General features: G+C 40.6%; 1 protein-coding gene across 1 annotated transcript; it reads right to left on the bottom strand.

Moving 5' to 3' along the window:
- Nucleotides 1–20,600: 20,600 nt before the first annotated feature.
- On the bottom strand, nucleotides 20,601–22,614 carry LOC148880117 (gibberellin 20 oxidase 1-D-like). Its single transcript, XM_088966715.1, has 3 exons — nucleotides 21,848–22,614; nucleotides 21,402–21,723; nucleotides 20,601–21,288 (listed from the first exon to the last, which is right to left on the bottom strand). Exons 1-3 carry the CDS (start codon nucleotides 22,390–22,392, stop codon nucleotides 21,010–21,012), a joined length of 1,146 nt encoding a protein of 381 aa, XP_088822841.1. The 5' UTR covers nucleotides 22,393–22,614; the 3' UTR covers nucleotides 20,601–21,009.
- Nucleotides 22,615–25,458: the final 2,844 nt, after the last annotated feature.

Genomic DNA, 25,458 nt, shown 5'->3' with positions numbered 1-25,458 from the left:
GTACCTCTCGGTGAGCGATGAAGTGGTCAGTTCGGTACTGATAAAGGAAGTAGATTGGGTCCAACGACCCATCTATTATGTTAGTAAAGTATTGCAGGGAGCAGAAACGAGATACCCGGAGATGGAAAAGCTAGCATACGCATTAATAATCGCAGCTCGGAAGCTCCGCTCGTACTTCCAAGCTCATATTGTTATCGCCCTCACCAACAAACCTCTGAGGCAAGTATTGCTTAAGCCTGACGTCTTTGGTCGGTTGACGAAGTGGGCCATTGAGCTAAGCAAGTACGACCTCTAGTACAAGCTGCGAACTACCATTAAGGCCCAAGCCTTAGCAGATTTCATAGCCAAATGCACATTCAGCTCCGAAGTCCCAGGCCGGTTGAGCATTAGGCTCCCAGATCGGGTGAGCCCGAAGCTCCCGGGTTGGTCGAGCCCAAACCCCGTGAGGTAGCAGCCAGTGTGGCACCTCTCCTAGCTCGGCCAACCACGAGCTGGGATGAGGAGCCCTGGATCCTTCATGTAGATGGCTCCTCGAGCCAATAGGGCAGTAGTGCCGGAATAGTTCTGTACGGCCCGAGTGGTATGAAACTGGAATACGCGCTACACTTCGAGTTCGCGACATCTAACAATGAAGCAGAGTACGAGGCGTTGATAGCTAGACTAGCCATAGCCAAAGAAGTAAAAGCAAAGCACATCGTTATCTGCAGCGACTCCCAGCTCGTGGTTAACCAGGTCACCAGCGAGTATGAAGCTGGCGAGCCAACCATGATTGCCTACTTGACCAAAGTTAGAGAGACCCTACTCGACTTCCAGTCACACTTCATCAGACAGATCCCTAGGTCGGAGAACGCTGAGGCCGACGCCTTGTCCAAGTTAGCCAGCACTAGCGACATCACCATGAGAACCGTGTACATAGAGGACCTATCTCGGCCTAGCATTCTCAGGGGGGCAGAGGAGGTCACTCCCGTTGTTCAAGCAGAGCCGAGCTGGATTGACCCACTCATGAGCTTCTTGCTACATGGGACCCTCCCTTCAGATCGCAATGCAACCAGAAGGGTGCAACGCCAGGCAGCCAAATACGTCATGATAGATGAGCAACTGTATAGGAGATCCTACACGCTCCCCTATCTGCATTGCTTGCAGCCTACCGAAGCCAAACTCGTACTCCACGACACTCATGAGAGGTTGTGTGACAGGCACTTTAAGGGCAGAGCTCTTTCCCAGAAAGCGCTTCAACAAGGGTATTATTGGCCAACAATGAAGGCAGATGCCATCGAACTTGTTAGAAAATGTGACAAATGCCAAAGACATGCCAATATTCACCACCAACTTGCTGCTGACCTCAAGTATCTCACCAGTCCATGGCCCTTTGCACAGTGGGGCATTGATCTACTCGGGCCATTCCTGCCAGCAACGGGTGGAAGGAAGTTCTTAGTGATAGCAGTGGACTATCTTACCAAGTGGGTAGATGCCGAACCCCTCGTAACGATAACAACCTGAAATGTCCAAAACTTCTTTTGGAAAAACATCGTATGCCGCTTCGGATTACCTCGGGTAATGATTTCCATAATGGCAAACACTTCGAAGACATCAAATTCCAAGACTGGTGCCAAGACATGGGAATCCGACAAAACTTTACTTCAGTCGCACACCCTTAGGAAAATGGTCAGGCAGAAGTAACGAACAGAGCCATCCTCTGCGGATTAAAGGCACAGTTGGACCGAGCTAAAGGATTGTGGGCAGATGAACTACCTAGTGTTCTATGGGCATTACGGACCATGGAGAAGACTGCTAGGGAGAAACACCCTTCAATCTCACCTACGGCACCGAAGCAGTAATCCCTGCAAAGATCGAAGTGCCTACGCTACGACTAGAAGCATACAGTGATCAAACGAACGAAGATGAGCTGCGCACCAACCTCGATCTACTCGATGAAGTAAGGGACCTCGCATACATTAGGACCGCAACCTACCAACAGAGAGTAACTCGGTACTATAACGCCAGGGTCAAGAGGCAGAACCTCTGCGTCGGTGACCTGGTCCTTCGTAAAGTTATGGTACCCGAGCCCGGTGCTGGCAAGCTCGGGTCCAACTGGGAAGGTCCCTACCAGTGAGGCGAGTGCTTGGGGAAGGAATGTACGAGCTCGAGACCCTCGAAGGGAAACAAGTATCTCGGGCATGGAATATTGTCAACTTAAGACAATACTATCTGTAGCAACCGAGTAGGCCATGAGCCGCTCCCAAAGCCCAAGGGAAAAAATGCCGAGCTAACATGACATCGGCACAATAAGATCCGGTCGCCTTTGAGGCACGGGCAAACCTCAAAAATAGACTATAAGTCACCCCTAGAGCCTAAGGGCAAAGAACACCAAGCTGACATGACCTTGGCACGACAAGACCCAGCCGCCTCTATGGCATTGGCAGACTTCGAGAGTGGGCCACTATCCACTCCTCCAGCCTAAGGGCTAGAAGGCCGAGATAATGAAAAGACCTCGGTAGCATACAATATCGAGTTTCCATTGGCATAGGCTAAATGCTTGCAAAACCTAAGGCACAGGCACTTCGGCTAGGAACCTTGTGACGGATAGCCCGTCCTGGCATGCAACAAGTTAAACCCGTAAGAGACAACCAAATGCCAACTTAACCCGGGTATAGATAGGTCAGGCATGTACCCTACTATGTCACTCACCTCGGTGTACATAAGGCTACCCCTACTAAGTGTCGGAATATAGTTCGGGACCACGATGGTTGAGGAACCCACATTCCGGGTAATCAGCCTAGTAGCCTAACAGTTTAGAGTAAGACAACCGCTTTGGCAAGTAAAAGAAAATTACGCAAGTATTTGGTGAAAAATGTTCTTCATTATATAGACTCCATTACACTACATAATTACATTCAATACAAAAGAGAGGGAAATCGAGCTTGCAGGCCCAGAATACAAGGAGCACCTGACTACTTGAGAGGCTCATCGGCCTTACTCAGGGTTTCTTTAGGGGTTTCCTCAGAAGAATCAGTCAGATCGGTGGCGTCAGCCTCCCTGTTGCCACTGCGTCTTCAGAGTCTGGGTCATCTGCGGCCTGGCGTGCCATGTCATCTGTAATGTTGAAAGAAGTGAAGGCACTTATATCCAGATCGGGGTAGGTATGCCTTATCTACCATCAGCCAAGCTTGAACCTCCCCTGCGGTAGGCCTTTGACATTACGTTGTCAAACCTCGAGAACTTGACGTAGTCGATGACGGACTGAACCTTGGTCTATTCCAGAGCATCGTGAAAGATTTTTGTCTTCTCCTCGATATCGGCCTTGAGAGACTCCACCTCGTGCTCTATGGCCTCCTTGGTTCCCTTGAGGGCCTGCATCTCGAGTTACGAAGCCTTCTGGGCCATTTTGAGGCTTTCCACCTCGAGCTTTAGGGCTTCCTAACCAACTCAGAGCTTGTTCATCTCTGCCTTCAACCTGTCTCGTTCCCGGGCCAGCTCCTCCCTTTCTAGTGCCAAGGTGTCGTTTAGATCTTTCTAGGCGGCAGCGACACTCTCCAATTGATGGACCTTGTCTTGTGTTGCCTTCAGTTCGGCATGGGCCACATGGGATGACTCCTCAGCAACCAAAGCGCGCCTCAGGTGTTTATTAGATTGGAAAGTTAAGGCGTGCACGACAGTGTTCGCCTAACAGAAGGAAACTAGTCAGCCAAAAAAAAAACGAACTTACCACCATGATGTGGGTTGCCACGTGACCTCCGAGCTGACCTGGGGAGAGTTCGGCCCAGCTCATGACTTCTGCATTGATGACACCCCTCTTGCTTCGGTCGAGGCTGAACTTGAGATCCAAGATGGACTCCTCCTCTTCGGTCCCCGAGCTTGATGCCACCGCATTTGTAGTATGCTGAGCCGACCCTTGTGTAGCCTCAACGGCCGCCCTAGCTGAGCTCGGAGCCTCAACAGTAACCCCTACTGGCTCGTTCTCCAACCCCCTCACAGCCTCAGGCCTTTGGGGTGGAAAGTCACCCTCTAGATCTATTACCGGAGGGGCACTGTTGAGTCAAGTCTCAGGGGCAGGAGCTCGAGAATGATCGAGTTCGGGGGAGGGAGCCCTCGGTGACTCCACACGAGCCCTTTTGGCGACCTTCTTCGCGGTCCGCTTCTTCCTCCTCTTCATTTGGTTAAGGAGCCGGGTGGCCGTGATTCTCTCTTTTTCATCCATGGGGCCTACAACAAAGTTGGCGTCAGTAAATCCAAAAATGACAAGCAGATAAAAACAAAGTGCCAAAAGACAAAAATAGACCTACCCGAGCTCAAACCGGCCTGAGCGAGCTTCTCTTTGGTGATGTATTCCCGATGATCGAGCTCAGCCTGAGCCCACAAGTGGAAGGCCTCCCACGTCTGCTAGTTGAGGTCAATGCTAGTCGCCTGGGTAGCCACCCTATAGCTGGTAAGGAAGGGCCATCTTGTGCTGGCCCGGAGCACAAAGTAGTCCCGCTTCCAAGCTGGGACCTTGCTCGGGAACTTTTGCAGTAACTTAAAACCTGGGCAAGGAGATAAGTAGTAGACCTGCCCGTGCTCAGGGGGAGCGCTAGATGCACTCTTTTTTATCAACAGTATGGAGCAGAGTATGTCCGCGTCCAAAGAGAACTGCTTTTCATGGCAAAGTGAAATGGTCCCCACTAAATTCCGAATGGAGTTGGGGTGGAGCTGATCCAGCGTGATATTGAAACGCCTTAATACCTCAGGGATAAGGGGGTGAAGAGGGAGACGAAGCCCACCGACGAGCTATTCCCTGAAAATCACGACCTCATCCAGACCGTGCTCCTAGGGGAAGTTACCGATGGGAAGGCTGTAGTTGTACTCAGAAGGAATGTTGAACTGCTGGATGAGGTCTCGAAGCCTCTCTGGTGTCAGAGTAGAGGGACCGAACTGGTCCGGCACCCGACCTCGATGGGAGGTGGACGCCAACTTACCCGAAGCTGCCCGTGCTTCGCGGGCAGGTCAGGTTGGGGAAGGGTCACCATGACCCGAAGTGCCCACGCCGGGCTCATCCGATAAGCTACTCTCGCTAGATATAAGGAGGATGGACTAAGAAAAGAAGAAAGAAAAGGAAAGACTCCGAGACTCACCTGAAATAGGCAAAAACGAACTCAAAAGACCCGAGCTGGAGACTTCAGACGCGAGCTCAAAGTGAAAGCTACTTAGCAGCGAAAAGAATGCTAGAACCCCACTATTTATAGACGCGGGGCCTGGTGACCAACGGTAAGGATTGGATCAATCCAACGGACCTCAAAGAAACTGGCTACGGGGCTCCAGACGCAAATTTAATTTAGCGCGTTTTTTGGCGTCCGCGCAGCATAAAGCGCCTAACGTCTGCGCGTGAGTTGTACGAGACGTGGGTTTTTTCCCATAAAGAACCAAATGCCCAGCCGGTCCAGCCATTGAACCGCCTAGCACGGGATTATGAGTAACCGAGCCAAGTTCGCCCGACGAACCATGAACTCCCCGCACTGGGGCCCCCGGACCCCAGTTCGGGGAGTGGGGGGCAATTGATGGAGGACGATTTGGCTCAACCCCATGAACCCAGGACACATGCGCATGACCTGGCTTGGTGAACAGTCCAGCCTAGCAGCACGATCCCGACTTGGCATGGAGGAAGCGCCAAGTCAAAGACAGTCAACTCGCTGAGGGCTAATACCTCGGCAAGTCAGTCCCCTGCCTAGCTCGGAGTGCCCAGGCTCTCCCCTAAGGGACGCCAAGCTTTTACCCACTTGGGAAGGAGCACCTCGGTGCTTCAAGGCAGGGATCCATCTACCCTGAAGCACGCCAGTTGGTGGCAGCTCGGCAAGCTGCATGAGGGAAGGTAGGAAAATCTCCTGGCCGACCGCCGTACTAGACAAATCTAGTGATAGTAGTCGTGTCCCTCGTCAGGTGGCATCGTGTCTACCACCTTTAGAAGGTGTCCTACACCTGCCAGACACGTACCCAGCGGTGACGGCCCCACACGTGCCACCTCAGCCCTGCCAATAACGGCTGCGGCAGGTTGGCAGCGGTGGTTATACCGCCATGCCAGAAGCTGACGGGGAGAGGTAACAGATTTCTGCTATAAGGAGTTCAGCATAAAGGGGGGAGGGGGATTGATCTACTGTACGTGCGTTATCTCACTCTCAGTCTTCATCTTCCTCCTTGCTTCTCCTACCAATACTAACTTGATCATCGGAGTGTTCCCTCTGGGAATTTCCTTCTTCTCAGGTATCTTCTAGGAGCCACGTGAGCGCCAGGTAGGAGTGACCGAATCGTGCTACATCACAAACCATCAAAATGAACTCTAGGCGGTGTTTGGCAAGTCTTTCTACACAGTCTATTGGACTTTGGCAAGCTTAGAAAATAAAAAATTGCTCTTTTTTCTTTTGTTTGTTTGTTTGGAATCCAAAAGCTGTAAAGATGGAAAAGATTTGAAAAAAAAAACAAGTACCAAAAAAAGCTTTAAATGAAACTTCCAATCTTTCCACCCGATAAATAGCCTCTAAACGTATTTTTAAAAGCCAAGTAGGCCAAATCATTTAATTGTTAGAACATCAAACGGCACCTTAGTCAATTAATCTCAACCATCCTAATAGTGTGCCAAGATTTTAACCCATCAAAATGAGGTGTCAAATCATTCAAAAGATCTAACAATTAATATGGTCTCTTAATATCAGATGTACCGAGATTTCGACTATACCAAATCAATCCAAAAAGTAAGACCATCAAAGTGATTTACCAAAGTAAATATCCAGGTGCAGGTGCAGATCCAGTGTGCTGTGGGTGGGTGTGGGGAGTTCAGATGGGCTCCCCATAGAGCGTGTCCCACATGCATATCACATGCATATCACAGAGTGCATTGGGAATATTTCCTGTACTTTATCATCCGGAGATATTCCTAATGCACAGCTGGGATGTATTTTGAGGCATATGTAAGACGAGAGTATATGGGAATAATTTCTTAACTATATACGATAACTTTTAATCATGGTTTTGAAAACTGGACAGGACCGGATGGTTGGATCAGAAAAATTGAGAACTGATCAGGTAATCCGTTTTGTTTCATTCTAAAACTGCTTCTTGACCAAATACCATTAATTTGATCACCATACTATAAACTTTAACCCAGCCAAGCTTCAATGGTGCATTGTAGGTTGATCACTGCGGATCTGCTGGTTACCTATTAGCAGATCCATGAATACACCTTCAAGCGTACAAGTACAATCTACCACCTAAGGGGGATACCACTAATGGGGTAACTTGAAATGTTCACTACTCTCATGTGACATGTCTAATGGGCATGGGCATGGGCTTCTTTTTTAGTAACATCTCTAATGGGCCAAAAATATGGGCCTTAAAACATCGTATGCAGAAAAACGTGCCCAAACAAATAATAAACTAACTCTATTGCAAATAAGCCTGATACTTGGTCTTTTTTCTAGCTTGGAACTTACACTCTTCTGAATTACACGCAGAATACCATTTGCAAGAAAATTCTTAAAATCTAAATCAACTAATCTTTTATCTAAATAGACCCTAATACTTGGAATAGTTAGTGCAAATTTGTGAATTTGATTTGCTAGTGCCTAATAGTAGTCAAGGTTCAAAGTATTAATATGTATTGGCCCGTATCTGCCGATACGTATCGTACTGATGGCTTCCCAATACTCCCCTTCAAGGATTGTATCATCAAACACTGGTTCAGAGGGTAGCCGGGCCTTAAACCAATCCCTCTAAACTGGTTTCAAAAAATAATAAATAAAACCTAAAAAAAGTACCGATACAGGACGATAAGCCCCACCAGCGTATCAGCCTGTGCCGATACTTTGAACCTTAATAATAGTGCAATTTTCACTAAATTTGGCAAAGCGTGGATATCAGCAATTTTCATTAAATTTTCAACACACCCTAGTTTTCTGGTTGGGATCAATTGTTAACTTAATGTCAAGGAAATGATTATGTGGAAAAATTATATTGGAATCCTGATTTTGCCCTGACAAATTTTTTCTTACACACTATTCCTCACAACACTTGCAGCTGTGCATTGCGAACATCTCTCCATGAATTAAAGCATATATTATATATAAGTACGGAAATATTCTAAATGTACGGCTGCAAGGGTTGTGAGGACAAATTGATCCGGTCTCATTATATACATCCTTACCCAAATGGGGTTGCTCTTCCTCTGCCAATCCAAATTGGGCCTGATCCCGCCAAACGAGTCGAGCCAAGAAGTTCAGTTGATGAAAAGGCTTGCCATTCTAAGCTGAGGCTCGGACTCGAGTTCCAAACTCAGGTTGGATCATCACAAACTAGTATGAGGCCTATGGGCTTCGGTCAGGATCGGCTCAGCCCATCCAAATATAGTTTGTAATGGGTTTTAAGGTTATTGGGCAAATTCAAGGCCGAATATATTTTTTTTCAACCTCATTCTTGTCTTTGATTGAGACTTCCAACAAACGCTTCCAACAAGCCTCCCAACACAGCCTCACTGCGGGAACATCTCCCCAAGTTTAAAAAGCTCATCTTTGTTTCTTGACTTGAATGAGCCTACCATAACCATATACCTTCTACATGTGAAAACCGGATCTTTCTCCCAACAATCATCCAAACAAGCCACTAGCTTGTATGTACAACTGTCACACGTGTGCACCGATTGTGCCTTGGACAAGTGGTGAGTTGAGCACGTGATTTCAATTGTCAGTGTCTGGAAGTGGGTAGCATGTACTGTGTGCATGTGCCTTTCAAGTTTCAACCAGTAGTTATACACATTGGGCCGAGTTGGGTTTGAAATTTGTTAAACTTTCAATGGGCCCGAACCCTAACCCAAGCCCACCTGTGGGAAACCCGATTTGCTGCCCTACTTTTTAACTTTAAGACAGGAAAAAAAATTTCTATTCTGATTTACGTGTGTTGATCATCAATGTCAAAACGAAATCTTTGTTGATTCGTATAAGAATGCAATCACTCGAACAGTCGAACTCTGAACCTTTTAGGGTTCATAATTTGAAACAAACTCTCAAACCCATTATCATTCAATATTTGCTTAGAGATGGATTAATAATCGATTTTATAAGCAATTATCATTCAATGTTTGCTTTAGAGTCTTCAAAGCATTTAGAAGCCTTAAAATGACTCTCTCTGAAGCATTTTCAATGACTACGAAGGTGATGAAAGATAGTTTCGCCACTGCTGGTTTTGTTTTGAGTTGAGACTTGAGATCCCATCTATGAGGAATTAATCCACTATTCGAACTCTGTAATGATTCAACAAAATGGGGTCCACTGTGTCTGTGTGTTAAACAAGGATGACAAAATGGGCAACTTGGGTGATGATCGATCCGATAGCTTGGTTCTTCTGACACTGCAACTTGCAATTTGTAGTATCGAGTGCTTTAATTCTGGAGACTGGTTCTATGGATTGTTGCGAGTTGGTAGCTAGGTGACAAGCCATCCACATGCCTACTTTGTGAAGATTGTTCAACTTCAACCATAAAAGTTGCAAAAACATCCAAAAGATCTGTTATCTGAAACATGTTGAGTTGAGACAAACCAATTTTTTAGAAATATCTGTTCTGCAACCCCCCCCCGGCCCACCAGCCAAACCAGTTGCAGAAAAGAGATGCAACGTTATAATAATTTGAACTTTATAGGGTTCATTGACCCCCCCCCCCCGTCCCTCCCCACCCTTAATTTATGTTTGTATCCAAACATCTGCCTTAGCTTGATCCTGCTGTAGTTGTAGCAGGAGGAAAAAAACAAAGGGAAATGCAGGTTAGCAGCTCATGCAAATATCAAACCTGCAGAGAGAGAGAGAGAGAGACATAAGATTGGTTTATGTACTAACTTTATATGGGGGAAGTAGGGCCAATTAATGGAGAGAGCATTCTAGCTCCTACTGATGCTTATAACCTATTGATTATTATATCAGCAATCTAGGCTTCTTGGCTTATCTTAGCTTCAGCTTTGGAGATAGTTCTGTGTTGATTAACAGTCTAATTAATTAGTAGTTAAAAAAAATAGAGCTTATACCAAAAAAATGCTTAGGTTCTTTCTAAGATCATGAGAGACAAATGAATACATCTGAGCCTCTGCTATTGATTCAGAACCCATGCATGACATAACTTATTTTACAGGAATTTCTTCTTTAATAAGGAAAATTCTATTTATCAGTGGGATCTACTCTTCCTGTTTATTAATAAATACCATCAAGCCTGAACTGAATATCATCCCAAGGCCATATCTGCCCCCAATAGAAATGAAGAGTTTCACAAAGGTATGAATTGGCAGCAGAGGGTAGCTACTAGCTGCTACCCATGTTAATGTAATTGCCAAAAGAAAAGACAAGAGCATGATAACATTTATACGTGGCCTTCCAAATATTGTTTAGTTATACTTTGCCACGTCAGCCCTTAGGATGTACATAATTAATTACATACCCATATATACATTTCAGATTTATCTATATATCATTTAATTTATCTGTCATGGTTGTCATAATAGCAATAGTTTAATGAAATTAAAGAAGATCTGACACAACTCAGTTTGATGGTGCTCTTTGTCGTAATCAGGCCCATTTGCGTAAAGCAAGAGTTAATCTTGTCGTTAGTTGTTAAAGAAGGCCACAAGTGATTAATCAATAATTGCAAAATAACTGATCTATGGTTAATGTTAATTATTTTTAAATACAAGTGCAATTATTACTCTGTTAAGGGCTTGTTTGGGAGGACAAAACTGAAGATTCAGCTAATCTGGTTTTGAAGTTGTACTGTCCAAATAATCTTTACAAAGAGGAAGAAGCGGACAACCTGCAGTCAACTAATTACTAACCCTTCAAATAACTGACTTGGGGCTCTCGGGATTTTTCACCAAACATGACTTATAGAACATCCATGTGGGATCCGCCTTAACAAATTAGTATTGGTTCTGTTTAAACGTTTATTGAGAGTGCCACATAAACGCCCCATCAGAAAATGCCTCATTAATTGCATTTATGTGTATCGAAGTTTATAAAAGAAAAATATAATTTCTGTGCGCCTCTCCCATATCGGGAAGCTTCTTTATTTTAGAGCTTCCTGAAACAAGTAGATGTTTATTGACATTTTACTGTTATAGTGCTTAATGGCCCTATGTATCATAAACGCCCTCATTAAATGTATTTCTCGATTTTACAATCATACAAATACAAAATGTTTACTGAATAAACATAAACGGATCCAAACACCCTCTTAATCAGAAACCCCTACGTTTTGGCCCTCTCCCAAACGGCAACGGGCAGTAAGGCGACTACCCCATTAACTAACTAGTGTTTAGAAATGCACTATGCGCTAAATAATTTAAATGAAAGAATCAAAATTGAATTACAAGATGGTTAAATTAAGCAAAAGACTGTGATTAGCATTAATAATTAAATACCAGTAGACTAGACTAGAGCAGTGGTTAACATTAATAGGATTAGGGGCTTAATTAGGGCCATTAGTTAAATAATTAATTAATCAATTACAGTGTATAATGAAAATGAAAAGCATATTTAGGGTTCGAAGTTTGAGCAGTGAATTTAGCTATTGTTTGTTGTTTCTTCTGTTTTATCCTGTTGTATGCAGTGCATACATGCATAATAAATACCCGATTACACGATCTTTGTTTGCTACCTTGTTGTGTTCCATCTCCTCTTCATCTTGCATATTTCAATTGGTCACATCAGGGGCACGACTTCCACAAGTACCAAACAACCTTTGTCCTTTTCAACAACTGATAATCGAAACAAACAACGTTTGTAGAGTGTGAGATGAACGTGGACGGGACAAGCTAGCCCCTTGACAGCCACAGCCACAGGGGGTGGGGGGACCAGGGCCCAGGGGAGAGGAACGGGTCCCACCATCACCCGCTGACCCACCCTTTACCTGGTGATTGAAGTTGCAGCCTATCACTGCCTCCTCTTTCTGACATTTTTGATACGCACTTGATTTCCGAATATTTTATACCCCTCGAATCACACGACAATGGAGTTCCATTAATTTCATTTTTTTATATATAATAAATATTTTTTAAATTAATGGGTAATGTTTTTTATTGATTATTGTACGATTATATCTTGATCAGGACACGTGGCACATCTAGAATGATCGATCAAATCATGGAATGGGACCCACCATGAACCATTTTTTTTGGTCCTTAGCCCAATCACTAATAATTGATAATTCCACCCAAAATGCAAATTAAGTTTAATTAGCAGCCTGTGGTAGATTGATGTTTTTTTTTTTTTTTTTTTGACGCCACCAGCATGTGCTGAGGGTCTGAGCCTTTTTTTGGTTTTTGTTATCGTTTTGGTACTTCAATGCAGCTGGTTTGGGTGAGGCCTTGAGGCCTTGATTCTCTGTTGATCAATTTGTATTATCTCCTCTTACTCTTATTTGATTTGTGTTTCTTTTACCTCTTTGTTCTATCGTTCTTTTGTCTGTTTCGCTATTTTGGTTTTTCCATGATTCTAATTTGTATTTTGTTGTCGGTTTTAATCAGTATTTTATCCTTCACGATTATGTATTTTAATCAATCTTCCCTACTCTCTAGCGAACCGGTTTCAAAAAAAAAAAAAAATGAAAAGACTATGTTCATTCCTCCATCATCAATTGGGTTTTCTCATTTTAGCATCTTTAAGCTTAAGCCGAGAAAGAACAAACTGATAGTGATTCGGTTAGTAAGTTCTCTGCTGCTTAATTGTAGTAGAGACTTAGGATCAAATAGAAGGGGGGTGTTATGGCTTTGGGAGACAAGCTACACTTGTGTTGTGTAGGGCCTCGAAGTAGAGAAAAAAATCGAGAAGAACAGATTTATTTATTAGAAAATTTGTTTATAAGACTCTATTTAAGAGGTGCAAATACAAATGTGTTCAGTGCAAAGCTTTGTGCACGATCCATATTTATATTTCTAAACTTTGTATTTGCACTTAACATATATATATATATATATATATATATATATATATATATATATATATATTTATATATTTGCAATCTTTCCAAATGGAGCATAATTAATTTTACCCAAAAGTAATTCATGACTTTTTATTAAAGCATTACACTTACCTTCATGCTTTTTATTTTCAATTACATAATTATATGACTAAATCTAACATATTAAAAAGAAAGAAAATAAGAGATTTTCCTTTAAAATTAAATAATAAATGTTAGGAAAAAATATTAAAATTTCAAATAATTAAAATTAAAAGAGTCTATATTAGGTGTATTTGATATCTATCTAACCAATAATAACAAACCCACATCAATCATCAAGTGTATATGCCCTGCAGCATTGAAATAGCATTGTAAAATGATGATTGTTGGATTCTTGTTTGGCTTTTAATTCAGTCTTGTATTTAGTTCTATAAGCAGTGATATCATGATTTTCAATTGTATGCTTCTCTAATTTGTACACTCCCATTTGGAGTTTAGGTAAGATATATTCTTTTTAAGTTCTATAATGAAACATTATTACTATTCTTGTCCTTCATATCATTTTTATCTTTTTGTTGCAACCAATCTTTCTGCAATCAATCAATACTTCATGTACTATCTCTGTTAGTTGATAAGCATTTCACAAGTCATTTGAACTGATGATATCAAAAGATGAGTGGTGAAGAACAGAGGATAGAATAAGAGAAAAAAAAGGGAAAAATCAAGGGGTGCAACTTTGGGTTGATGGGTAGGTGGGGGAACGTTAGGTTAAGGGTCAATCCAGGTCAAACCCTACTCCGGCTCAAACTAGTCAAACCCAAGGTCTAGCTTAAATTTACCAAGCCCAAGTTCAACTCGAGTTTAATCAAATAGAACTTGGGCAGGTTAGTTGCATCATGTTAGATATCAGGCATACCTTTTTTTTTTTTTTAATTTATAAAATATCAACTAAAAGGGGCTTTATTGTGTGTATTATCTATGTTTTTTTAAACCATTTTTTCACTGGTTTTCAGGTCAATGGTTCAATCATCCGGTTCAAATGGATGGCCTATTTTTATTTGAAAAAACTAAAAATTAAAATAAAGGTAAAAAACCGTTGTCCGGTTCAACGGGTCAATGATTTGACTGCCTGAGTCAGTGGGTCACTGACCAAGTCAATGATTCTTGGCCTAAGAGTGATTTTAGGGTGAAATAGAACCGATTGCCTAGACAGTTCCCAAGTCATCCAGTACGGTCCAGTTTTCAAAACCTTGATTTTCTAAAGGTCTGAAATCAATACTTTTTTATTATTTAAATCATAGTTAACAAAAGAAAAATAATATGAAAGGAAATTAGATACAATCGAGGTTTTCAGAACACAAATAACTACGAAAACTGAATTTTACTACAAACCACGAACTACAATAGAAAACATGTTCACATCTTTGATTGATTGATTAAACGAGTGACCTAGAAAAGAAAATTTGAGAGAATTCCTTTTCTTTTATTTCCTTTTATTTTGAGTCTTTCAATGGGATAGAACTTTTCTTCCTTGAAAACTAAAGTTATTTAAGAGATTTTATTTTTCTTATAACTATATTCAGTTTTTTGTTCTTGCAAACTTACATTAGGAGTTGCATGAAAACCATTATATGAAAGATTATTTAATATTAACACTCCTATATATGTAGATATTCTCATTAATAAATGAATTTTGCTAGAAAAAAGTTTATTAATTTCCTATAAATTGGTTGGGATGTATATTATACTAATCTAACTAGTTTCATGAATACATGATGACAGATAGGGCTGTCAACAGATCAGGTTTGGGCTGAAATCAGCTAGAACTGGAACTTACCCTATATGAAATGTTGAGGATCAAGACCTGACAGGGTCTGTAATTTTTGGACCTGGAACCAAATCGATCGATTGTTAGGACAATTGGGTATGACCTAACAGACCCGATTATAATAAATAAAAAATAAGTATTTATGTTTAATATATATTAAATATTCTATATATATTATATGTATAGTATATATAATTTATTTATTTAATATATTATAATATATATATATATATATATATATTTATTTATTTATTTATTTAATTGGATCGGGTCTAAATTGATTCGAGGCTAGCTAAAACTAATTCCGAACCAATAATAATCGAAACCCTATATTAGAACCTAGAACCAGTTAATAAGAAATAATAGGTCCCAAATAACATTTGGGTTGCATCAAATCATATATATATATACAATATACAAGCATACATACATTAAATTATCGGTACCTAAATTATTTCTTACTATTTCGATCCATGCCCTTTTTTTTGTCTATCCTACCCCTTTCCCTTGATCTAAAGTGGTTGGAGAAGAAATAAATGAAAGGATTTGAATAATTTTTCTTACGTAGCAGAATGCATATAAAAAGGGGAGAATGACTTTTCAATCCACCTTAAAATTTTTAGTCCCACTATATAAGATACGATGAATCTTAACCGTTGACTGATGTCAAATCCACGGATAAGATGCAATTTATAAGAGGCTGTAAGAATTTTGTAAGCAGTCCAAATAAGCTGTCCGCTGGCATTTCAAATTTCCATGTCTGACGAAGAGACGTTTTTCTTTCTATAGCTCTATCACCATCGTTGTGAGTTGTGACTGATGAGACATCATTAAAAACCGTAAGAAGGTCCAAGTATCTAACTAAGCAGGATATTAGTACTGTCTCTACAATTTTCCTAGTGTTGGAGCTTTAGGCTTCAAGAAAAACTATTGCTTTATCACATCTGTCTGAATGGTGTAGATATAGATCATATTGGAGAAAATCCGATTTGTTTTATCACATTAATTTCACAGTACTTGTAGCCACACATCAAGAACATCTTCTTACAAAGATATACAGTTTTGTAATCTCATGGCCAACAAAACATATGCTCCAACACCCCACCAATATGATCTGACACTCACATATCACAAGATTGGGCCCATCATAAAAGTGGGACCTGCCATATATGAGATGCGCTGTCAGTCATATTGGTAGAGTGTGGAACATATTTTGTTGGAACTCAGATTTAATCCTTGTAAAACCATACTCACACTGTACTCATAGCCAATTTCAATGGTATACTAAAGTATCTCTCTATTTATATGTTTTATTCATGGGAAGATATTCTTAATATACCATTTTGTGAGGACTGAATCCAATCTCATTTTGTTAGTGGGAGATTGGGACGCACATGCATGGATGGGATCTAAAAGCATGATAAACAGTCACGTAAGTTCCACATGGGACAAAACACAACGTTTTGGAGGGCATACAATCATGGGTTATGGTCAATCTATACTGTGACTGCCCAGCCGTTAAAAGTATGTAGATGGTGGTGAAGAGTCCGGATCTCTTACCCACAAGAACTCTGTTCACATCTACCCACATAACATCACAGCCACACATGAAGAACATCTCATCCTCCTACATCGTATTATACATGGGAAGATGTCCCCAATGCACGGGGATAGTGTGTTGTGGATAGACATAGGCAGAATTCTTATGACAAGAGATCCAGAATTGGTGGTGAAACCCTATATGACAACCCAAGGATATTTCTTCTTTAATAATAAGGCTTTTATATATAAGAATCAATAAATTAATAAAAATAGATACCCTAAGACATAAATTGTAAAGAGTAAGGGGGAAGGAAAAAGATTTTCTTGGGGCCAAATTGCCCGTAATTTAAAAGTATCTTCATTCTTAATTTATTGCACACTTTCTATGGTTAAGGTTGCATTTGTTTTTGGTATAAACTATTATCGATATAAAAATAAACTGATGGAGTTTAACACCGGTGGGTTTAAAATGAGTGAACCTTTAGAACTTTTTAAAGTGTGATAATCGATTTAGGTGTAAAATACGAATCAAGAGTGGAGTTTTACACCGATCCATATTTATATTAAAAACAAACACAGCGTAAAGCACTCTTCACACCATTTTGAGTAGAGAGTGGAACAATGTGAGGAACGAGAGAGGACAATTTGTGTAACGATCAAACTTTATCAACACAGGGACATAAATTTATCCCACAGATCTGAAGCTTCAGATCATTCTGGGATTTTTTAATGGGCTTTTTACAATGGACAGTAACCAAACCCCAACCCCCGGCCTAGAGGCCCTAGACCCCTCAACCCGGATGAAGGTAGGATTCGATCCCAGGTCTTAGCTACAAGCCTATAACCAGCTCAAAACTTACCAGCCAGCAGGATAGTTGGCGTGTTGTTATTATTGATTGGGTCCAAACACGCACAGTATTATAGTACGGTAATATAATAGGATGAATAGCACTCGATAACAAGCAAAACGTTGTTGCCTGGTATGGGTAATAGGCCCTGGTTTTTAACCACGATGGGTGCACAGGCCAATGGTACATGACTCTTTCCAATCCATGATGGCCCACGACCGACGCACTCGTGCACATATGACATTTGCATAATAGACTATGGGTGAATAAGAAAATCTTATAGGGGTGTTTGGTTGCATGCATAGTTACGGATGTGAGAAGAGTTTGTGGGTAAAAGATCCAGAGTGTTATAAAAAGGGTTGCTTTATTCATCCATCTATCTTCCCAATAGTAGTGTCAATGGGCCAGATCTGGTCAGGGTCTAGGAAGACCTGGTCCCGATCTGATAACTGATTGTGTAGGACCAGTATCAAACCAGACCCTAAACGATCTATATCCAGGACTATTTAATCTGACTGATAAGAATTTTAATTTATAGTTATACATTTTAGGCAGTTACAATTGGTTGTAATAATATGATAATATTACAAATGTATTATGAGAAAAATAGGTATTAAATTGGAGATATCTCTATTATATGCCAATATACATGTGCATAATTGCAAATTAAATTATATATAGTAGTTCTAAATAACTAAAACCAATGGGATTTAATTAATTTATACTATTACAAAGAAAATAATTATTTTGGTTTTAGTGTATTTCATAAAAGCTAAATTTAATTATATAAGGCCATCTTAATTATATATTTATCTTTTACTTGCACAAGTGCACAGCACAATCCGTTGACATCCCCTAGGCGCGCCAAGGCCCTAAATTAGAAGTGCAGAAGATATATTGACAGGTTTTATTGGCTAATATTTTTTAAATCAGCTCACTAAGGGGGTGTTCAGCCATTTGTCAGCCAATATGAATTCGTTTTTTGTTTTAAAATAAAAATAATTGCCTCAGCAACTGTTTTTGTTTTAAATAACAAAACCATTCACATCCAGTCATAAACCAATTTTCCATCCATAGTTTGGACTGAATTGGCCTTTCTATTTTCTAAATCCCATCGACACAACTTGACATGAAGTTGATGACTGAAGGTCTAGTCGAGACCCATCCTTAATTAGACCAAGTGATGGAACCGATGGTGTTCCAAATCCTTGGATTACGCTGCTCCTCATACTACCTGTGTGGCGTAAAATTCAAGAATACATGAGATGATCGAACCCTTAATCTAGTAGTCCACCTGGCAATGTATTGCTATATGGAGATTGGAGAACCAATGTATGTAGTAGTCTTGTTCTTAAAGATGAGAGAGAGAGAGAGAAGTGAACCAATAAGATGCGTTCTCACGTGAAGCGGGCATTTGGAAGGGGGTGAGAGAGAGATAGGGAGGCTGTCATTGTCCATTGTGGTGACGGCTCGCGCCTCACGGAGACTTGGTCTTGAAACCGGAACTGCTCCTCACATCTGACATCCCCACAGGTGCCTCACATGCACATTCTATCATGCATTAGAAATATTTCCTGTACTCATTAATTATTATTATTTATGGAAAATATTTCTAATGAACAGTGGATATACTTGTGAGGTGTCCATTTGTGAAGAGCAGATCCCATCTCCTTGGGAATTGGGAGAAAGTATATAGGATTTGCACCTCACACTAATTTCACAGGCACATCTTATCATTTATTGGGAATATCTTCGGTATTTATGTATTATTATTTAGGAAAAATGTTCATAATGTATGATGGGATGTGCCTTTACAACTTTGCAGGCTTATAAACAAGAAAGAGAGAGATGAATGAATGAATGTTGCGACAAAAGTTGGGACAGGATCTTACATATTCCTTCACCTTCTCTGTGATCACAACACTGCGGATCCATCCAAATTCAGTTCCATAATGCAATGAACCACGAATCCAAATAAGTACATTTCAAAGTAGAAATAGAAATTTTATATATATCCAAGCATCTATCCTTTCTAATCTACTCAACTCCCTAACACTCCCCACTTGCCCACTTTTAGTTTTAACTCACCTGTCTCTTACTCTTTTTCCCTCTTGGTAGGCCTTCTGAAGTTAGCCCATCCCATTCCGACTCCAACTCCAGCTCTCCAAGTAAGGACTTTCGCAGCGGCACCTTGGTCAATATCCATCGGAACCACACAAAGCTTCAGGGTTACTTATGTCAGCAAATCGAAGGAACCCTGACCTATTGACCCACCTCTATTTTTCTTTTGTCTTTTTCTTCTACGTATTTGTGTACGTGGGTTATATATATATACCGGAGACTGTATTACGAGTTACTCTTGGCATTTCCATTAATGTATGTTTTCATAAGGATTGTTAGATTTTAATTTTATTAGAGATTAAATTTAATAGGCTTTGATTGATCAACTATATGAAAAATACGTGGCACCCATGTCTTGAAAAGTAGTTTTTCTCTTACTAAAATCAGTTTTCAACTTGTTTTACATTGAAAAATTATAAAACTTGTTTTGAGTTTTTAAATAGGAGCTTATTTACACTCTTTAGAAACAAAAAAGAGAGTATAGATGCTTGTTATTGCGCAATGCGCTCACATGTGGCGCTTTAGAAACACATTTTGCTCACTTCATGAAGGTCAACTTTGACTTTTGATGCGAGGATGACCGTTGATGTTTTCAAGGGTCACGATTGGTGTGATTAAGTGGCACTACTCAAAATTAATAGTTAATTACATTTTTAACTTGTGGTTGTTCAACAAGTCTTTTCTGAACCTACACCTTCCAATGTTTCACGATTCTTCTGAAATTATTTAAGAAATGTGAATCAAGCAAATGTATATACAAATTTTTCAAAAATCACTATTGTTTATCTCTATTCAACTTGATAGTGTCTCACAGTAGGTTTTTTTTAAAGAATCTTCAATTTTGTGGGTTGAAGACTCTCACCCAAGACTCTGTTATATCATAGGAACGGATTTATTTATAACCCAACAACAAATTCAATAAAATTGAGTGAAGACAAATAAAGTCTTCACCTTAAAGCTTCTCTTCCAAATTTCAGAGACCCTAATTTCCCAATAATCACACCACACGCACGTGTTTTCTCATGGTTCAACGGTCCGCTCCGATCGGGTCGGGGTTCCATATTTTAAAATGGGTGCATGCCTGCTCTTTGCCATGCATGCAGTTGTTATGTACTTCTGTCGTTGTAAATTAACTCGTCGTCATCATGCAACCACTGTCGAGAAGTTCCCAATGGACGACGTATATCATAGCTCAAAGTCAAAGTCAAAACTTTAGGAACCGTTGAGAGAGAGAGAAAGAGAGGGGTCCAACCAAAATACCAAAATCCAAATGGCTTGAAACAGTACTCCATCAACAGTCAACCACTTATTCCAAAAAAAGGTTCCGTTTCCGTTTTCGTTTTCGTTTTACATGAAGTTCATTCCGTTATTTAATTCCTTCAACAATCAAGCAAAGTGCTCTGTTTTGTTTTACATGAAGTCCTCTAGCTAGCTGGCCATTTAATTTGTTGATGGTCTTTCCCATTTCAATGCTTTCTCGTAGAACTAAATAAAATTGAAAAATGAGCTGATGACCTTGTTTAAAATTTAATTTAGTGGTTCTTTCTTGCTTAATTTTCTTCTGCTTTTCCCTCCCTTGCTTTCACCGGCAACTCCTATCTCCCGCCCAGAGACTTGGCTTTCTGTTTGATTTGCTCTTGCCGCCGATCCTCCTAACAACAACTCCTGGTCCCCCGGCCCGGAAGGTCGGGACAATGAGAAAAGAAGAAGAGCAGCTATATTATATCTCTTCGTTTGTTTTCTTGTCGAAGCCAATTGGAGAAGGTGTCAAGGGTCTTCATGTCCGACCTGTAGTGTTTCTGAGTAAACTCGAGCAGCGACGACCATGTGAAATCTGGGTACATCCTTGGATGCTCCGAGTCTACCAGTCCTCTCGGCGGGCACACAACCTTGTCCGCCCGTGGACACAGAAAGAAAGCAAGAGATTTCCTTGGTGTTTTGCTGTTCACGACTGCTCTGTGCAAGCAACTCTTATATTGTCCGTTGGAAAGAGCCTGAAACGAAACAACAACAACCACCACCCGGCAACGCCATTAATTCAAAATCGCTCCTTGGGCACAGAGAAATATGAATCTATATCTAGGAAACTATCTAATATGATAATTACCATGAACGTATCTCCGATGTTGACGACGAAAGCTTCAGAATTGGGACTGATAGAGCGCCATTGGCCGTCGACGAACACTTGAAGACCGCCGACCTGGTCCTGATGAAGGATGGTTAGAGAGGTTGGGTCACAGTGAGGCCCCGTTCCAAGTGTGAGAAGGGGTTTCTGGCACGGTGGGTAGTAGTTAAGTCTCATGATAGAATCATTTCCTTCAAAGAAATCCCTGTAATGGGTTGGGCCTACTCCGAGGCTCATCCCGAGGAGCTCCATGATCCTAACTGAGAGAGTGCTCATTGCTTCACAGTACTCTTGGTACGCCCTCCTATAACATAGACATACGATACGACAGCAAAAGAAAACATTTAAAAAAAACAGAAAAAGTTAAGTTTTAAGAAATGAAGTAAAACAAGAGATTTTGAATCAAACAGATGATATTGGCTTCGTACCCGAATTCCCTGAAACCTTCACCCAGGACGTTCAGGAAATATTCTTCCACGGTAGTGTTTGATTGTACGTCAGCCATGTAGCTAAAGGAGAGGGTCTCTTTCCAGGGGAGTTTGGAAGAGAACCTGCCAGTGAAGCTACTAGCATATCCACAGCTCTCACCGGGCTTCCTCTGAGCCCTCTGCTTCTGGTGGAGCGGCATACCAAAGAACAAATCCATGTAGCGCTGAGCGTCGGCGATGAGTCGTGCTTCCACTCCATGATTTACAACCACAAAGAATCCATGCTTCTTACAGGCCTCTCCGACCAGCCTCGACGCTTCCAAGGCTGCAACTGGATCCCCGGAAAGGACCCTGCCTAAGTTGATGAGCGGAACCCGGAGTTCTGGAGCCTCAGCACTGGGCTTCTCATCGTCCGGCCACACAAATTGTGTGGGTATGTTGGGTTGGTATTGAAGCACCGAGGCATCGAAAACCAGAGATTGTTGCTCGTCTTTTTTATCCTCTCGACCATCGAGCGATACGATTGCAGTGCAATCAACTGTCATTGCGTTTGGTGTGTTTCTATTATGAGATTTGAAACAGAACCCTGAAAACAATCTGGTAGAAGATTGATGATCTCACAGAGATAATAAGAGAGAAATAGAGACACACACGCAGACAGACAGAGAGAAAGAGCGAGTCTTTTGATTGGAAAGGAAGAAGAAGGGAAAAAGTAAGCGAGTCTTACTCTCCCTGGCTTCTCTCTGCTATTTGCTTATTGATTCTCTATGTATTCCATTCTACCACATATATATATAACGCAAGTTAATCTATATGCTTATAATAAGGCCGAGTTTAAAGTATTCTCATTACTTCTTAATAATTTAAGGGCAATCAAAAGCCTTTTTTTTCTCCTCAATTTAATTTGTAGATAATATACAATAATCCTTGGACTGTTGGAGATGAAACTCTTTTAACTGCATCATCCCTGAGCAAGTTTGTTAGAGTTACAGCAGAGATGGGAGTGGGGTAATGGAATGTGTTTATGCTGCAGCAAATCCGGACTCAAATTTGTAACAGGAACAAACCTACCAGAACAAACAGCATGTGTCCCAGTGAAAAAGGATTCATGGAGTGGTAGGGGTTTAATCACCTTAATCTGTTTGGTAAAGATCAGACAGCTTACAGTATTTGAACCAAAGCCAAGAATTATGCTAATGCAATTGTGTTGTTCTACTTGGCCCTGAGTAGAATTAATGGACCGGACTTGCTTCATAATCTTGTTTAAATCACTGGGCAACGTGGGTTTGAAATTCAAATCCAGGTCCATATATAATAGCTCTCTCCTAAGCATGATATAGAATTGTTGAATATCAAGTGAGTGAAAGTTCAGTAGTAATTCTTCAGTTATTGTTCGGGTCATGGGCGCAATTGGGCCAGAACCGGCCAAGTTGGCGTATTGCCAACCCAAGTTGAAGTGGAAGGCCCACAGACTTTAACCAAAGTTTAAAGTTTTCCTTCCAGAAGGAGCCAAAATGGTGGAAATGATGGAGTTGAATAGGAACACACAGACACATCCTCCTTGTGTGACAAAAGTATCTCTCTAGGTGGAATTTGGACTTTGGACGGTAATTGACAAAAGTTGTTACTTCCCTTTCTTGTTTGGTGAATCTCTCTCTTGCCAAAAGCTTCTCGTCCTTTTTTCTATTTCTATAAACGTTTTGCCCAAGGAAAAAGTGAATGATTTAACAAGGTCTAGGCCTCTAGTCTAAGCCATTTTCTTGGCACATTTAGTAGAAGTCTATAACATTGAGAATGGGGGCAACGTGGGCAGGGCATCTCAGATAGGCAGCTTTTGGGCCTTAATGGACTTAAAACTGAATCCAAAAACATATGTTTTAGAAAAAAATCAATCACTTGATATGAACTAGAATTTGGGCCTTTGCCCATGATGGGCTAAACCGATTTGTGCTTGGCTTTGTAGGCCCCTGCTGGGGTTGGATCTCTTTTCAAATGGTCCTTGTACAGCTGCTCTGCTCTACTAGAACATGGCCTCTTATACGGTTAACAACTAACCATTAATAAATAATGCTTAGGCTCTGTTATTTGCAGTGTAAATCTGAACAAAATTTTGCATCAGGTTCAGTTTTCCATCCATTTGTTTGTAATGATGATTTGCACTCCTACCTGGTGCAAAATTTGTACGTTTTACTCATTTGCATTCACAAGCAGTGCATATTTTGCATCTTAAAAATAGATGCAAAATTTGCATCACCTTTCTCTTACCTCAATTCTCTCTCATATAAAGTGAGTGGACACCATAGCATCTTGTTTCCTACCTCACCCTCAAACAATTAACCCTCCTACCTCCATTCTCTTCCCTATAAATTGAGCACCAAGGTTCAAAGTATCACAACATATTAATGTGTATTATATGATATATATTAATTTTCAAGCTCAAAGATGCATGCAATACTTTAGATTTAAGTGGTTTTGAAAGGTTTATATAGTAAATTATAATCTTACCATACCAATCTGCAAAATGTCAGAGGTAAAGAGTTAGAAACACTGATAGATCGATTAGATTACATGCTTCATACTCAAAATTTGAGTATCGATACTTTGAACCCTGGTGGGAATACTAGCTATATCCTTTTATTTTTTATTTTACTTCTTATAAACACATAAGATAAAGTCAAATCTAAAGCAAAAGTAAACCAAAATGTACACTCGGCGTATTTACACTCCCATGCATTTACACCAATGCAATGAAATTTACACTACAAACAAACTGAGTTGTTAGGCTCCATTTGGGGAGAGTGCAAATACAAATATGTAGGGGCCATGAAAATGACAGCATTTGTTTCACTCTTCCCAAACGGAGGCTTAATGTCAGAAAAATAGGATGCAAAAGGTGATAGAATTAATAATACCAAGAATAGAGGTCATGATCTTCAAATCTCTTAATAAATAATAGTGAACTTCCATAGGCCCTAACGAACACAATTTTGTCCAAGTCAAGGCATCTTTACTTTGCCTACCAAAACAAGATATATATACTTACTACAACCATGTATTTGTTTTTTACTAGGAATGATGAATTAAAAATATACTTAGTAACTGAATTTAAAAGATGGTTGAATAACTTTTAAGATATTTTTAGGTAATTCTAAGTACATTTAGGGGGCGTTATTTTTTGAGATTTCGAGAGGGGGGAAAGTTGGTTAATGGGATTTTGGTTCCCATTGACCAATAACCCCATGTTATTTTTTAAGACTTATGTGGGGACCATGGAAAGTTTATTTTCCTACATATCATTTACCCGGGTAAGTGATACCCATCCCCTAGGTGGGAAACCCACCTAGAGGGAAAATTGTCAACATTTGAATAGGACAAAAATGCCCCTTTTAATAATGAATTTTTATGGCTAAGTGGTCATTGCATTATTTACCTGTGAAATAAAAGAGCATGGGCAAATGCACTTACCCATGTAAATATTTCCTAGCAAAAAATTGCCCAAGTAGTTGTATTTACTCAGATAAATAACTTACTGAAAAACGAACGAAACCTTAGGGTTTATCAAATGATGGCTTTTATCACAATGGAATGAAGCTTTGAGAATTAGATATTTC

Source organism: Nelumbo lutea, chromosome 1 (assembly GCF_056320005.1).
Source record: "Nelumbo lutea isolate HS-2025 chromosome 1, American lotus-T2T, whole genome shotgun sequence".
NCBI classification, from domain to species: Eukaryota; Viridiplantae; Streptophyta; class Magnoliopsida; order Proteales; family Nelumbonaceae; genus Nelumbo; species Nelumbo lutea.
The sequence above is the reverse complement of the archived record's forward strand: the minus strand, read 5'-3'. Positions and strand labels throughout refer to the sequence as shown.